This window comes from Setaria italica, chromosome III, assembly GCF_000263155.2.
Source record: "Setaria italica strain Yugu1 chromosome III, Setaria_italica_v2.0, whole genome shotgun sequence".
Lineage (NCBI taxonomy): Eukaryota > Viridiplantae > Streptophyta > Magnoliopsida > Poales > Poaceae > Setaria > Setaria italica.
In genome coordinates this window covers 27,660,136-27,677,501 of record NC_028452.1, presented here as the reverse complement: position 1 = coordinate 27,677,501, position 17,366 = coordinate 27,660,136, and the positions used below count along the sequence as shown (strand labels likewise).

Here is a 17,366-nt window from a genome sequence, read left to right as displayed (position 1 = left end):
GAATTGTATCATCAAACTTGTTGCCATTCCTTAGCCGTTGGATAAGCTTCGTCACCGTTTTGCTCTTATCATCGTCAGCCCTGCTACTAGCTAGCTAGCCGCCTACGTTCCTTGACTACGTACCCAACCAGCACATTCATGCCTTGCAGCAAAGCAATCTCACCGCCAGACCGCCTTTTCCTTTAACCGGCACGATCGACCACACATGTCAGCAATTTGATTCGAATCCATTGCCGTTAGATCATTGCATTTGTATATCTAGAACAGTTACACGAGCACCGTGCAGCAGTCCAAAACATACTCCTAGAACCACAGCCTATTGAGGACCACGTACGTACGGCGCAGATCGCAGGGGATCCAAACCTGGACGGTACAGATGTACAGCCTGATCCTTGATCGATCGTGTTTAATTGGCCATTTAATTTGTACGTCGCGAGTAGTTATTGGAGAATGATAATGCCCTGACGATACCTCCGTGCTTGCGTTGTGTATACGTACTGGTACTGTCCCGTCCTGTCCTCCCACGTTCTCTCTGCCCTCAAATTTTAGGACTCCTCCGATCCGATGACATGAGCTACTAAAGGGGGTGTTTGGCTACACCGTCCTAGACTTTAGTACCTATCTCATCGGATGTTTAGATACTAATTAGAAGTATTAAATATAATCTAATTACAAAACCAATTGCACAGATGGAGTCTAATTCGTGAGACGAATCTATTAAGCCTAATTAGTTCATGATTTGACAATGCGGTGCTACAGTAACCATTTGCTAATGATGGATTAATTAGGCTTAATAGATTCGTCTCGTGAATTAGTATAGAGGTTCTGCAATTAGTTTTATAATTAGCTCATGTTTAGTCATTCTAATTAGCATCCGAACATCCGATGTGACACTCCTAAAGTTTAGTACCTCGTATCTAAACACACTTCGGGAGCTCTTAGCACATACTCCCTCTGTCCCTTTTTAAGTATCGCTCGGGAATCGTGTTTCCCTCACAGTCATGCTTCCCGAGCGACACTTAAAAAGGGATGGAGGGAGTAGTTCATAATATGAATAACCTCATTCGTTATCCCCACGTAATCTTGAAGTACATACATGGGACTATCTATTGAGAGATAGCTCTTCTCTTTTCTATTAAAATATAAAAAAAATATTCTATGAGATAGCTTATATGCAACTGTTAGAGGAGGGCTTAGGGGGTGTTTGGATAACATGTGCTAAACTTTAGACGTGTCATATCGAATTTTCGGATGCTAATTAGGAGGACTAAATATGAGCTAATTATAAAACTAATTGCAAAACCCCTGAGCTAATTCGCGAGACTAATCTATTAAGGCTAATTAATTCATCATTAGCAAATGGTTACTGTAGTACCACATTGTCAAATCATGGACTAATTAGGCTTAATAAATTCGTCTCATGAATTAGACTCCATCGGTGTAATTAGTTTTATAATTAGACTATATTTAATACTCCTACTAATTAGTATCCAAATATCCGATGTGACAGGTACTAAAGTTTATCACGTGTGAGCTAAACATGCCCTTACCCAATCTGCTAGTACCAGTTTTTCGCTCCAGGGTCTCGTCTGAAATTTTTATTCTCTTAGAGCAGTCACATCACCAAGTGTAGAAATTCGGCCTGGTTTAGTTCCTCTTGCTTGTTTTTAGCACCCGTCACATCGAATGTTTAGACACTAATTAGGGGTATTAAACGTAGACTATTTACAAGACCCATTACATAAGTGGAGGCTAAACAGTGAGACGAATCTATTAAGCCTAATTAGTCCATGATTTGACAATGTGTTGCTACAGTAAACATTTGCTAATGATGGATTAATTAGGCTTAATAGATTCATCTCGCCGTTTAGCCTTCACTTATGTAATAGGTTTTGTAAATAGTCTATGTTTAATACTTCTAATTAGTATCTAAACATTCGATGTGACACGTGCTAAAAATAAGCAAAGGAAACCAAACGCTCCCGAACCAGCGCGTGAGCGGCGATGGCCGGCCACGCTCGTTCGCGGAGCGGCGCTGCCCAGGCACGGGGGACGAGAGGGTGAGGCCGGGGCAGAGCCGGCGAGCCAGCAGTGTGGTCGCGGCGCCACGGCGGGATCTAGCCACGACAAATGGGCACAGTTGCCGGCGGCGGGGCACTGGGAGGCGCACGCTGGGCAGCACCGGCGAGCTCAAGGGCGGAGAAAGCCACGACGGCGAGCGGGCAGGTGAAGGGCTCCGCGCGGGAGGTCCGAGTCCAAATCGAAGTCCTACAATCCAAATCGAAGCACAAATGCTTACTCATCGAAGCACAAATCCTTACTCTGCCGCATAAATCGCACATTTTAGAATGAAATGTGCATGCTTGCATTTGGTGCCGTTGATGGCTTGGTCGCCGGTGCTTACAAAAAATCGACGATTGGATAGTGTGAAGGAGCTAGCAAGCGAAGCATAGGAGGAAGACAGGAGCAGGCCGTTCTCGTCATTAGGGAAAGGGAGGTTGCAGCGTGAGCAAGTTGCAAGCTCGCCGATGAAAAAAAGAATGGGGGACAACGGCCGGATAGGGGAGGCTCATCCGCCGCATTGCTGGCTTGCTGCTTCGTACTGCTGCGGCACTCGCCGTTGTGCCCTTCGCGCTGCGCTCACTGCATCTCGGATTTGGATGCAGCACCGCACCAGGAGCAGCGCGCGACGACTCTGCACCGTCAGCGGGCCGCGCGCGGGCGAGAGATACCAATTAGAAACTAAGGGCGTGATTGGTTGCCCGCGTCCCACCGTCCGCTGCATGACCCCGAAGCATCCCGTGCACTCTCGCGTGTTCGGTTGCTCTCCCGGAACCGAAACGGCCCCCCCCCCCCCCCCCGTTCGTTTCCCCCACTCCATCCTGCATCGCCCCGTCCGCCCAGAGGGCTCCTTCGCTCGCGAGCCGGGATGGAGCGATGCTGGCGGGAAGATTTGGGTGGAGGGCGGGAGATGGCGCTGTATCGGGGCTAAAGGCGCGGGAGGTTACGGTGACCTCCCATCCTCGGGCCACTTTCTTCGCTCCCCTCCTCCCCGGTGCGCCTTCTCCTCTTCCTCCTCCTGTTCGATCTCGGTTCGCCGGTGGCTCAAGGTACTCCGGCGGCGCCCTGTGCCACCGCCGGTGCTGCGACGGTACATCTCCCCCTCCTCTTTACGCTGCTTCATCCCCTCTCCCCCGCTGATCTGTCGATTCGTATTTTTTTGGTTGGTGTCGATGAACCCTAGGTTACTGTTCTGTCAGATCCGTGCGCTCCTTTTGTGGATTTAAGGTTGTGATGAACCCTAGGTACTTTTCCGATGCAGATCTATGGTTCTCACATGTGTAGAGGTCGATCTGATTTTTTTTGGTTCTTGTACCATCCTATATGTGGGTCGGGGTCCTCCGGCGGCACCCTGTGCCTCCGCTGGTCCTGCGACGGTACATCTTGGTTGGTTTTCATGAACCCTAGGTTGTTTGTGCATCTGCATTTATGGTTTTCATGAACCCTATGTTCGTTCTTATGCGGATCTATGGTTGTCATGTATATTTGTCGATCTGATTTCTTGTGTCCTAAAATCATGCCTTACTGCTTTGCAACCAATCACGTCCTACTGAGCTGAGCAAAGTGCCTAGGTCGATGATGATTCCTTGCCGCCGGAGAAGCACCTTTGGGTGTGGCAGCCGCGTCTAGGATAAAATGTAGTTGAGAATGTTTGCTTGCTTAACAACATGACCCCAAGTTCTTGTATACTGAGCTCTAATGAACACTGCATTTTATTCTTAGACATGGACTTGCAAGGTAGGTGCCGGGCTGCGGCTGCTCTTGTTGCTGCTGTTGCTGCTTGGTTTTTCTTGTGGTTTAGAAGGAGAAGTGAGGATGCTCGATCTATTACCTATGGTCCCATGGCAGAGAGGGATAGAGAGAGGAATAGCAACCTCAGATTCATTTATGAATCTGATGATGTGCATTGTGTCAACCTGCTAAGGATGAGAAGGGCACCTTTTTTCCAACTGTGTGACCTGTTTCGGTCTAGAGAGTTGGTTGTGGATAGCATCCATGCCACTGTTGAAGAACAGGTAGCAATGTTCTTGCATGTAGTGGGACACAACCAAAGGTTCAGGGTCATTAACATGACATTTAGGAGGTCACCTGAAACTATCAGTAGGTTCTTTCATCAAGTCTTGTATGCAGTTGGTGAGTTGAGAAATGAGTTGATTGTTCCACCATCCACTAGTGTCCATCCTAGGATCCTTGGCAGCAGGAGATAGAACCCATATTTCAAGATTGGTGGCGCTTTCCTAACCAATTGACCTGACCCATATGGTAGCAACCTGTTAATATGGCTTTTTATTTTTAGGATTGCATAGGAGCAATTGATGGGACACATGTCTTAGCTAGAGTGCCTTTGAAGATGCAAGCTGCCTTTAGAGGCAGGAAGCACACCATCACTCAGAATGTACTGGCAGCAGTGGACTTTGATCTAAGGTTCACATGATGCTCTGATTTTATCAGATGCTCTTGAAAGGGAAGATGGTCTTACAGTCCCACAAGGTACCATAACTCACATACACACATGCCAACAGTACTTGCACACACTAAACTGATAAACCGTCTCCATTTGTTACATTGTCTAGGGAAATTCTATCTTGTGGATGCTGGATATGCAGCCAGGCCTGGGTTCCTGCCGCCATATCGTGGTACAAGGTACCACTTGAGGGAGTTTGGTTCAAATAGGCCACAAAATCAAAGAGAGTTGTTTAACCTGAGGCATTCTTCTCTTAGGGTGACAGTAGAGAGGGCCTTTGGTGCTCTAAAGAATAGATTCAGAATCCTTGATAACAAGCCTTTCCATCCTTACAAAACCCAAGTTAAGTTGGTTCTTGCCTGTTGTATTCTGCACAATTGGATACTTAGGCATGGACAAGATGAACATGTTCCCACTGAAGCTGCTTGGACTCCTAACTCCACTGATACCCCCCTGAGCCAGAACATAGTCCTGGTAATGGAACCTGGGCACAGCAAAGGGATGCATGGGCTGCACAAATGTGGCAGAATAGGGGATCTTCTAGAGTTTAATTGCACTTAAGTACTTGGGGTCATGTACTGTTAAGTAGCATTGATGAATTTGTAATATGTTCTGAGACCTTGGTACTTTGCTATGATGTGTAACTGCAATCATGAACAATACAACTTGGTATGATATTTGCATGCAGTACTTACTTTCCTGTTTGATTTCTAAGTGCTTTGGTGTTTCTTTTTGTGATGGTATGATGGTTAGGACATGGCTGTGATGGGTGAGGATGTGGTTGGTGTTGTCAATGAGGCAGGGGCCGAGGGTGGGGTGGCTGCTGTGGTGGAAGGGAACCCAGCAGCCCCTCCACCCAATGGAGCCCAGCCTGGGGGGCCAATGCAATGGACCAGTGTTCAGTCAGCCTTCATGCTTAGGAGGTTTCATGATCTGGTTGGGCAAGGGGTCAAAACTGACAAAGGCTTCAAGGAAGTGCATGTTAGGCAAGTTGCTAGGATGGTTTCTGATTTTGCTAAAGTGAATGTTACCACCAACCAAATTTATAACCACCTGCGCAAGTGGAGGCAGAGGTGGGTTAAGATTGCTAGGCTCAAGGATCTCAGTGGTGCTCTCTGGAATGAGGACCATCATATGATAGTCCTTGAGGAGGAGCATCTGATAGGGCACACTAAGGTTAGGCCACAGCTTAAATATATCTCACTGTTATGGTTAATAGTTACCCTTTTCTCTAACTGTTTGCACAACCTTTTGCCCAACTAGGATCATCCTGCTGATGCCAAGTTCTTGAACACCCCAATTGAGAACTATGTCCAAATGGAGGCCATTTTTGGGTCTAGTCAGGCTACTGGTAGGTTTGCCATGGGTTCCAATGAACCTTTAGGTGTTCCAACTGACCTTGGCCACCTTGAGGGGGGGATGTTACAACAGAGACAATTAATTTAGATGGGAATGAGGGTGATTCTAGTAAGCAAAATGTAGGCTCCAATGGTCTGGACACCTCTAAGAGTTCTGATGATAAGGAAGGGAGAGGTGGTAAAAGGAGAAAGTTGGGTGAGGAAGAATACCAGCTGATGCATGGTATGACTGTTGCTGTTGCCTCTGTTGCAGAAGCCCTGAAAGCTCCTCAGCACAATGAGGTCCGTGCAGATCTTTATGGTTGTGTCATGTCCTGTCCTGGGTACTCACAGGAGGCCTTGATGTTTGCACTTGTGTACTTGCTGAAGAACAAAGCAGAAGGCCTATGCTTTGTTCAGATGAGTGAAGCCCATAGGATCCTTTGGCTTAGGACCTACCTGAGCCAATCTAACTTCCTCTAGGTGGTTAAGGACTATTATATGATATTTTGCTTGCCTATGCTATAGTCTGACATTTTGGGTTAGCACTAACCACTAATGGTGAGGGTAGAGACAACATTTGGAATATTTTCAAGGCTGCAAATATTTTTGTATAGCATAGGCCACATGGTTCCATCTGGTAAAGGTGTTTGGGAGGGATCTGTTGGGTGTGTAAACATGAACACCTGCACCTGGTCAATGTGATGGATGCCAAGTCTTTGTTCTGGTAAATTGAGCTTTCCTGGTGGTTCATGTGCTGGTGATGCTATTTTTCTTTCATCTTGGATAGATGTTCTGAATTGATGGATGCATATGTTTGGTTCAAATGAATGAACCTGTGCCTATGATGATAAACTTATTTGCCCAATTCAAAGTAGATGGGTACCACCAGATGACCTTGAGCTTGTGAGTGACTATGACATTAATCTTGTTCTTAAGACCTGCTACTGCTTTTGTGCTACCTGGTAAGTCCATCTTCTTTTCAGCATTTCCTATATGTTGGTTGCTTCCTTCTGCCTTGATGGTTACTTCTGTTATTTAAGGTAAGAAAATATGCCTATGATGATAAACTTATTTGCCCATTTCAAAGTATATGGGTACCATCAGATGACCTTGAGCTTGTGAGGGACTATGACATTGATCTTGTTCATCTTGTTGCCAACTGGTACTGCATGTTCCTTACTTCTGGTTGTGTTGTTCCTGAGCTGTTGTCCATGTTGTGCTACTACTGTTATTTGTGTTGACTGTGCTATTGTTCCTGTTGCCATTGTGCTACTGTTTTTGGTCTTCTTTTGCTCTTCTGTCACTGATGCTCCAAGCTCAAGGTCAAGGGAAGATGAAAATAACATCTGAGGCTAATTTTTTTGTAACTTAGCATATCAGACTTGCTATTACCATACATATACCTTTGCAAATTGGATAATATGCAAATTGGGTAACCTATCTTGGTTACCCAACATTTTTGTTGTTGTTGAACCTATCCCTTGGTACTGCTTCTTTCTGGTTCTGTTGTTGCTCAGATGTTGTCCTGGTAGTTGCTCTTTCTGTTGGCAGTCCTGTTGTTTCTGTTGCCTCTGTTGCAAATTGGGTAACCTATCATGCTTATGGCACATTATTTTTACTGTCCACCTCCCTGGTACTACTAGTTCTTTTTTTCTGGTTGTGCTGTTGATGATAAACTCATTTACCCGATGGGTACCATCACATGACCTTGAGCTTGTGAGTGACTATGCCATTGTTCTTGTTCTTAAGACCTGCTACTGCTTTTGTGCTACCTGGTAAGTCCATCTTTCTTTCATCTTTCCTATATGTTGGTTGCTTCCTTCTGCCTTTATGGTTACTTATGTTATTTAAGGTACGAAAATATGCCTATGATGATTGGAATATTTGCCTAATTCAAAGTATATGGGTAGCATCAGATGACCTTGAGCTTGTGAGGGACTATGACATTGATCTTGTTGTTCTTGTTGCCAACTAGTACTGCATGTTCCTTACTTATGGTTGTGCTGTTGATGAGCTATTGTCCATGTTGTGCTGCCACTGTTATTTCTGTTCACATTGTTGTTCTTCCTGTTGCCATTGTGCTACTATTTTTAGTCTTATTTTGCTCTTGTGTCACTGATGCTCCAAGCTCAAGGTCAAGGGAAGATGAAAATAACATCTGAGGCCAATTTTTTTGTAACTTAGCATATCAGACTTGCTATTACCATACATATGCCTTTGCAAATTGGATAATATGCAAATTGGGTAACCTATCTTGGTTACCCAACATTTTTGTTGTTGTTGAACCTATCCCTTGGTACTGCTTCTTTCTGGTTCTGTTGTTGCTCAGATATTGTCCTGGTAGTTGCTCTTTCTGTTGGCATTCCTGTTGTTTCTGTTGCCTCTGTTGCAAATTGGGTAACCTGTCATGCTTGTGTCATATTGTTTTTGTTGTCGACCTCCTTGGTACTGCTTGTTCCTTTTTTCTGGTTGTGCTGTTGTCATACTTGTCATTCTATTGCCAATGACCTGTTGTTTCTGTTACCATTGTCATACTGTTTGTGGTCTGCTATTGATCTAGTGTCACTGATGCTCCAAGCCCAAGGTTAAGAGAAGATGCAAATAAAATCTGAGGCCAATAGTTACTATATCCACCTTTTCTTTTATTATTCATCTACGTTTGCAATTGAATCAAGTTCATTTCCTTTATAAGGCACAATGGCTTGGTACGTTGTGTACCGTGGTAGGAAGCCTGGAGTGTATGCAACTTGGGTAACCTGTCATCAACAGGTCACCGGTTATCCAAACTGTTGCTACAAGAGTTTTAGTTCCAAAGAGGAGGCAATTGCATCTTTCCTAGAGTGCACTGGTGACGAAGATGTCAAAGAAGCGACTGACGGTTCAAAAAAGACGGCAAATGAACTTAGTTGGCTCCATATCGTAGTTACGCTACAATTTATTATTATTATTGTACTCCTACTACTAGTTAATTATCTTTGGAAGTAGTCAAGCGCGAGATCAGCCTTTGTAATATTAAAACATCTCATGTTCATCATCTTTGTTGGTAACCTCACCAATATGGTGCTAGGGTGCTCCGATCTCATCCAATTCTATGTACCAAACACAATCTAGTGACTCCTGTCGTACACGCGAACGATACAACCAGAACAACCAAACACAACCTCGCATGATTCATGCCGACAGCAAAGTGCAACCAAACAAACCCCCCTGTATCACTCTATTCCGTCTCCCACGATCCAGTACAACCCATCCGTTCTGGACGGTCCGGTCCTTTGCAACCAATCACGCCCTAATTGCATAAATGTGGGATAATTTAATCTATTAAACTTAATTAATTCATAATTAGCATATGTTTACAGTAGTATCATATGGGCTAATCATGGACTAATTAGACTTAATAGATTCGTCCCGCGAATTAGTCCTCATCTAGGGAGCTAGTGGTAGCATTGGACTGGATTGAATACTCCGAATGGGTGTACAAACATCCGATATGATAGGGATTAAAGTTGAGTTCGGGGTATTATACCCCTTAAATGCTATAAAATCCATGGAGGGTTGGGATTGCTCTTAAGTTTTTAGAGATGTTTTTAGAGATGGAGAATCCGGCTGTTGTTTTAAAAATGGAATGGAAATGGAGCTCCAATGTGGTGGGTCCAGCTCCCGTTCTGGCCAATGAGAACAGAAAAGACGAAGACGAAGGTGATCACGAACCACTACCTTCACACGCAAAGGAGCAAACAACATTGGCTCGCAGCCACCAAACCAAACTGATAACAGAGTGAGAGACCGATCTCGAAATGAGATTGCAGACTGAACTTTGCCGTTTTCTAGGGTAGCTAAATTTGTAGCCTACATGACCAATCAGCAATCATATTTGGTAGACAACGCATTTACAGAGACCTTCAGCGAAAAATCATGGTTATGTGTCGTCAAGTTCTGAAGTTCGTGGTCATTCTAGAGTCCCGTTTGGATATTACTTTAACTCGGATGTTTGATACTAATTAGGAGTATTAAATATAAGTTAATTACAAAATTAATTGCACAGATAGAGGCTAATTCGCGAGACGAATCTATTAAGCCTAATTAGTCCATGATTTGATAATATGGTGCTACAGTAACCATTTGCTAATGATGGATCAATTAGGTTTAATAGATTCGTCTCGCGAATTAGCCCAGGGCTTCTGCAATTAGTTTTATAATTAGCTCATATTTAGTTCTTCTAATTAGCATCCAAGTATTCGATGTGATAAGGGCTAAACTTTAGCTAAGGATCGAAACACGCCAATCAGTGCAGACAAATCTGGAATTGGGATCTGTGTAATAATTGTAAAGATTGAAGCAATGAAAGGTCACTTCCATCTCTGTTTCACCCACGCTTGACAATTTGCTTTATTTTTTCAAACACAAAATAGACCAAAGACGTTAACATACAAGGAGTAGTGCTCAATACAATCCCACCACGTGCACAGATTCCGCAACCAAGGATCTTTACACAATTTGCTTCCAATGTTAATATGAAAATTTCTGTACAAACTATAAGTATGCAGAGCAGATGTGTAAAAAGAGGTAATATTGACAATGACTCCAGAGTACTTCTTCATACATCAGAGAACACTTGAGGACTAGGATTAAAGTTTGACCGCATATATTGAAGAGTGTGATGTTGGTCAAAGGACAGGAGTCCCTGAGACCCTGACGCTGTTCCGTCAAATGGGGCACGTATAGGTATGGAATAACAGGTTTATGGACAAACAGAATTCCACAAGTTTGCTGGACCAAATTTCTGACAGATCGAAGGCCATAATCATATGTCCACTTGAGCAACCCCATGAAACTTCAAGGTCTTGTTTAGTTGCTCAAATTTTAAAGGTGCAAAATTACTGTTACAGCACTGTAGCACACTGTAGTATTTTGTTTGTATTTGTGAATTATTATCCAAATATTGACTAATTAGGTTCAAAAGATTCGTCTCACAAAGTACAACAAAATTGTGCAATTAGTTTTTGATTTCGTCTACATTTAGTACTTCATACATTACCGAAAGTTAGGAGTTTTGAGGAACTAAACATGGCCAAGAACAAAAATCCACACACAAGTCACGCCACGATGGTACGTTCAATTACTGCTATGCGCAAGTATTTGCATGAAGTTTGAACCGTTGAAGGAAGCAGTAACTCAAATTCACATGCTGGTTTCCGTAAATAATAAGAACTACGAAATGGACAGGATCACAGGACCACCCATCGGGGGCGTGTGCCATAACTCAAATTCACGCCGCCTCAAATCCAAATCACGCCGCACACGTTTTGTCCATGAACCGAGGCACCGAGCACACACAGAGGGGCAAAGCCGTAAACTCCGGCCGTGCACCAAGCCCTTTCACCCTCAACTTCCAACTTTAGCACCGTGCAAAAAGAAGATTCCCCATCACATCAAACTTGTGGTACATGTATGGAGTACTAAATGTAGACGAAATTAAAAACTAATTGCACAGTTTTGTTGTACTTTACGAGACGAATCTTTTGAGCCTAATTAGTCAATGTTTGGACAATAATTCACAAATACAAACGAAACGCTACAGTGTGCTACAGTGCTGATACAGTAAATTTTAGCAATCCAAATTTTAGCAACGCCCAAGTATCGAGGCCTCTGGTCTTCGCCCCCGTGCTCTCGCTGTCAGAAAGATCCAGCTGGACGGACGGGCGGACCAGGCAGGGGAGTCACGCCGCGCCGGGGGCACAACGGTAAAACCCCCCCAGCAGTGATAAGATCAACAAGACAACAACAAGGGGCCCCGGTAGTGGCTTCCACCTGTGGCATAAATATAGACCGCCTCGGCGCCCCACCCTTTCTCCTCCCCTGCCTCCTTTCCCGCCCTTAAGCACCTGCAAAACCCCTCTTAAACCCCCAAATCGCACCAGGATTCCTCGCGTTCTTGGGTCCTGGTCACGATCTGTCCCGGGAACCTCCAGACGGGGCCGTCCGCGGGTCCGATTTCATAGGTCTCGTCTCTGATTTTGAGGTCTTGGGGTGGGGATTTGGGGCGCCTTTGCTTGTTTGACCCGGTTCTTGGAGTGTGAGCTGCCGGTGTAGCTCACTCGGAGTTGGAGCGGTAGATCTGTGGAGATAAACCCCTACAAAGCCCTCCAAATCTTCTGAGTTCCTTCGTTTTCGAGCGGGGTTGGTGCTGGTCTCGCGAAAAGGTGGTGATTTTTTGGGGGATTTTGGTTCTAGATTGGTCGATTTGAGTGATCTTTTTGGGGATTTTTCTTGGGGGGTTTTGGTGGTGGATGAGATTTGCGGCGGCGGCGTGGCAGTAGCAGCACCGGTGGTTCCGCAGCCTCCGGTGATGTCCTCCGCCGACTCCCTCGCCTCCGGCCGGAGCCGCCGCGCTGGGCCGCCCCCGCCCCGGCCCAAGCGCGTCCGCGTCTACTTCGTGGACGCCGACGCCACGGACACCGACTCCTCCGGCGACGAGGACGAGCGCGCCAAGCGGCGCGTGCGGGAGATCATCAACATCGACGTGGAGGCCGCCGCCTCGGCGCGCGCGGCGCAGGCGGCGCAGGCGCTGATGGCCCCGAAGAAGCGGCCGCTGTACTCCTCGCCCGCGGCGGCGGCGCTGGCGCGGCTACGCGCGGCCGGCGGGTTCCGGCGGTTCCGCGGCGTGCGGGTCCGGCCGTGGGGCAAGTACGCAGCGGAGATCCGCGACCCGGCGCAGCGCAAGCGCCTGTGGCTAGGCACCTTCGACACCCCCGAGGAGGCCGCCGCGGTGTACGACGACGCCGCCCTGCGGCTCAAGGGCTCCCATGCCGTCGTCAACTTCCCCTCCGCCCCCGCCGCCCCCTCGCGGCGCATGAAGCTCCGCCCTCGCCGGGAGATCCCCCGCCGGCACGCGGCGGCGTCGGACTCCGAAGCGACCGACGACGACGGCGACGCGCTCGCCTCGCCCTTGGCGCCGACGCCGTCCCCCACGCCGCTGGAGCTGGAGCCCCAAGCGGCGGCGGCCCCGTTGTGCCCGTTCGCGTCGCCGACCTCCGTGCTCCGGTACGGCGCGGACGAGGTTCCCGCCGCGCCCGCGCTGCCGGCGTTCGACTTCATCTACGGCGAGCTCGGCGAAATCGGCGCCGCGGCGGCGCCGTCGTCGAAGGCGGCGGCGGCGGAGTTCGACTGGCTGCCGTGGTGGGAGGGCGAGGACTTCGTGACGGCGACGGGGCTGACGCCGTCAGCCGGCGCCGCCGCCGTGAGCGTGGTATGACGGCGTCACGCCCTGCCTGTCGTGGCGCCGGTTCGGGCGCTCGGGGCGGGAACCGGCGGGCGACGCGTGGGCGGCTGTGCAGCGCAGGCGCACGCAGCAGTAGTAGTATTAAATGAAAAAAGTATTATTTTATTTGTTATTAACTGCTGCTGCTATAGCAGTGGGCGGAGCAGTGAGTGAGGCGAGCGAGCAGAGTGGTTGCTTGTGGCGGCGAGTCCTGGCTGGGCAGGGCGCGGGCGTGGCGGGGCCCACCAGGGCGGGCGCTGCTTTCCGCGCGGGGCTTGCCTTGAACCGCACGGCTCCCGCGTGGGAGCGCAGCCGCCCGATGCTTTTGGAGTGGAGTGAGGGGTGATGTGTAATTGTAATCGTCATGGTGAACTGTTAATGTTGTGGTTAGCTAGTGATTAGTGGCCTGTGATGCATGTGCTTATTGTCCCGTTGATTGTTACTGCTGCTGGGTTAGCATCCTTGTGGGCAGGTAAACGAAACTCCTGTGGGAATTGTTCATGCGATCGTGTCAGTTCTTGTTTGAAATCTCATGATCTAACAAGAGGCGAACTGCTGCTATTCGCCCCTTGCGATCCTGGAACGGTCATACTGATGCCATGCCTCGCTGGATGGGCGGCATGAGAAACCGACCGGGGCCCGACAGGTCACGGAGATCAAGTGAACTTGGTCAGTAGTAGTAGTGCACAGAGGCTCGCCGCGCGTCAGCGTCAGTCGCCTCCAACAGCAAGCGCACAAGCATCTCTCTCCCCAGCGGCAGCCTTGACCCCCGCCACGTAAGCGATGATCCCAGAGACCCAGGCGGCCAGGCCGAGGTGTCCCTTCTCCCTTCCACCGCAAGCCGGCGACTCGTCAAAGCGAACCCAGCTAGCCCCCGGCATGGATATTTTGCGAAGCGTGGGCGTGCCCAACGGGCGGGGCGGCCGGGCGGGTGCTCCCCGCGCCACGTGACGGCCGCCCGAGCTGTTGCCTGGCGCGCGGCCGCGGGGGTGGGGCCCGTGGCAGTGCGATTGCGCGGGAACCCGCCGCGCGGCCCAAAGCGAACGCTACGCTTTCGCGCCAATTCTCCCCGCCGCCGACGGGGCGAATTGACGGGAACGCCCTCGGCCGGTTATCGTCTCATCGATGCTGGGAGAGAGAGAGGAGGGCCCCCAAGCTCTGTCCTTCGGGGTCGCGGTCATCTGGATAGAGACAAGAACCATTTTTTCTCCCGTCTTCTACGTGAGCCTGATTTCGCATGTAGGGCCGGGCCCCACCGGCCAGGAGTCTTCGGGAAATGCGTTCATCTTTTCTCCTTTCTTTTTTTCCTTTTCCTTTTTTCCTTTTCTTTCCGTAAGTTGTTGCCTTGTCTGCCTTTCTTTTCTCGATTCCACCGTTCCAGCGTGGAAATTTGACTGGAACTGATCCTTTTTTCGAATTTATAATCACAAAGTATTATCATCATGAACTGCACACAGACGGAACGAATAAGAATTGCACAAACACCCGTTATCCAGATATTTCTGCCGAAAATGCAGCACCACGTACTCACTAAACCCCTCTAATTATTTGCAAAAGAGACAATCTCACAATATCTGAGCACCAAAACTTGACTAACCGTTGACACAACAATAGACCAGTGGAGTGGGTCCCTAATGCCATCAACTCTCACCTAGTACTATATCAGTATATCCAAAGACCAAGTGCAGTAATGCAGGCCACGAGGCCAAAGTTGTCTTCTTCGAAAATGCACCCGAAGTGAAGGATTTTTTTTCGAGTTTCCGACATGATTGGCTGGGTTCAGTTCAATGTTACTGAACGCTAAATGCTAGACCGTTGGTCATCTACTATTTAGCTCTTTATTCGAACTAAACGACCAATTAAACAGGTTAAATGGTCATTAAACAGGCTAAACAGGTGATTAAACGGACACGGCTAGGCACTGTGTAGCGTGTAAACGGGTTAAATGGCCGTGTACGCGAACACTAGTTCAGTTACATTTGCGTGTACTTAGGATACTTTCTACAGCTAAATTACTTGGGAGCTTATGTAATTTACTATTTTTTATGAAATAGTAGGTAAGGTTCCTACCTCATCTTTTTGATTTTATACATAAAAGGGATATGTACATGTACAAGGCCGTAAGCCCAAAATGAGGAAAAACAAGAAAAAGCTAATTGAGATTACATAACTAAGGTTTAAAAAGAGCTTCAAGGAGGGCTTAGCTCTAACGATGGTCTTCGACATCTCCTCTCTGAAGTTGGCCTTCCATCTAGCTAGAGATATACTCGCCGAATCAAAAATAATATCATTTCGATGACACCAAATGCACCAACTAGCAGTGATCATTAATTCTCTGAATGCTAGCGACCCAAAATTTTGTTTTGCTTGAATTACCATGTCAATAGGTTGAGTTGCGGGGTTCCAAATAATTCCAACATAGTCCCAACAAGCTTGACTGAACTGGCATTGGAAGAACATACGAAACATTGTTTCCTCTACTGCTCCCTGGCAGAGGATACAATTGTAACTATCCAGGTTTCTGTTTTTCCTCCTAAGAATATTTCTGGTGTTTAGCCTGTCTTTCAATAATAGCCGGAAGAAAAATTTCAGCCTTGACCTGTAGCAAGTCTTCCACATCCATTTGAAAAGAGGAGATACCTGAGCATGCCCAATGAGCTGTTTGTATGCTTGTTTACAGATAAAGATACCTGAACCCCACACATATTGCCATATATCCTTCTCAGCAGTATTAATGGTGATGTCTTGCAGTAGAAGCAGAAGTTCATTCAGTTGATCAGAGGCTACCGTTGAAATTGGAGTATGGAAGGAGTCACGTACATCCTGTTGTGTGAATTTCAGCACAGATACTGAAGCTTTTCTAGCAAAGGAGAAAAGCTGAGGAAATCTTTCCTTTAGTAACCCAAGACTCCAAGTGTCCTCCCAGAACATTATAATATCACCTTTTTTAACATAGTAGGTAGCTAAACTTCTGAAATCTTGAAATAGAGACATCACATCCCTCCACCAAAATGATCCCACTCCATGTCTAGCATGGGGGACAATAGGCCGGCTGTAATGTGAATTCCAAGTTAAATGTACCTAGGGAAGATCCTCTTTGTTATAGAATTTGTGCAAATGCTTCATAAGGAGAGCCTTATTATGTGTTTTCAGATCAATAATCACTAGGCCACCTTGATCTTTGGGTTTACATGCCTCTGTCCAAGCCATTAAACAACCACCTTTCCTATTGATATCACCTCTGTCCCAAAGACAGTGCTTCTTATATGAGTCAATCTGATTAATGATTCAGGCAGGAAATTTGAACATTCCCATGAAAAAGGTAGGTGTAGTGCTGAGAAGAGAATCTACCATGACCAATCAGCCAGAATAGGATAGGAGGGGATTGATTCCCATCATTCTTCTTTCAATTTTATTTAAAAGTGGCATGTACTCATTGAAAGATGGTCTTGTTGTTCCAAGTGGCAGTCCTAGATAAGTAAAGGGCATGCTTCCAACTTTACATCCAATAGTGTTTGCTAGATGTAGAGCTTTGTCTTCAGTCACATTGATAGGGACAAGGAAGGATTTTGAGAAGTTTACTTTTAATCATGTGGAATCTGCAAAGCTCCTAAGCAAACCTTTAGGACAGAACAACTGCCAAGCTTCAACATGCATAATCAAAAGGGTGTCATCAGCATACTGCACAATAGGAAAATCCCCTCCATAACTGTTTCCAAGTAGGTGTGTCAACAAACCATTACCAGCAGCTTTATTAATTATAGATTGTAGCAAATTAGTAGCCAGAACAAAGAGAAGCGGAGATAAAGGGTCTCCTTGTCTGACACCTCTCAAACAGTGAAAGTTCTTTCCTAGAACCCCATTAAGAAGCACAGAGAAAGTGCTAGAATCTAGTATAGCTTTGATCCAAGATATCTATTTTTCTTAGAAACCTTTGGCCCTTAAGACTTGCAAAATGACCTCATATTCCACCTTGTCAAAAGTGTTTTCAAAGTCCAATTTCAAGATCACTATTTCTTTTTTAGATTGATGACAAATGTGTAAAAACTGAAAAGCCCAGACCAAACAGTCTTGAATTGATCTTCCTTTTATGAACCAATATTGATTAGCATGTACTACTGACATGATGATTGCTTGTAATCTATTAGCTATCAGCTAGGTGAGAAGCTTAAGACAATAGTCATTTTTTGGAATCAAAGTGATGAATGAGCCATTTATTGGAGCCAAATCAGCTGTGCCA

The 17,366-nt window shown here is 46.7% G+C and overlaps 1 protein-coding gene across 1 annotated transcript; it reads left to right on the top strand.

The window, feature by feature from the left end:
- The first annotated feature begins 11,573 nt into the window (after positions 1-11,573).
- LOC101765518 (ethylene-responsive transcription factor CRF3) lies at positions 11,574-13,627 on the top strand. The gene has a single exon (XM_004962409.3). It carries the CDS (start codon positions 12,215-12,217, stop codon positions 13,118-13,120), a length of 906 nt encoding a protein of 301 aa, XP_004962466.1. The 5' UTR covers positions 11,574-12,214; the 3' UTR covers positions 13,121-13,627.
- Positions 13,628-17,366: the final 3,739 nt, after the last annotated feature.

Excerpts from the sequence above, each read along its gene's own strand:
- LOC101765518 (XM_004962409.3), top strand. The coding sequence starts at position 12,215 with ATGTCCTCCGCCGACTCCCTCGCCTCCGGCCGGAGCCGCCGCGCTGGG.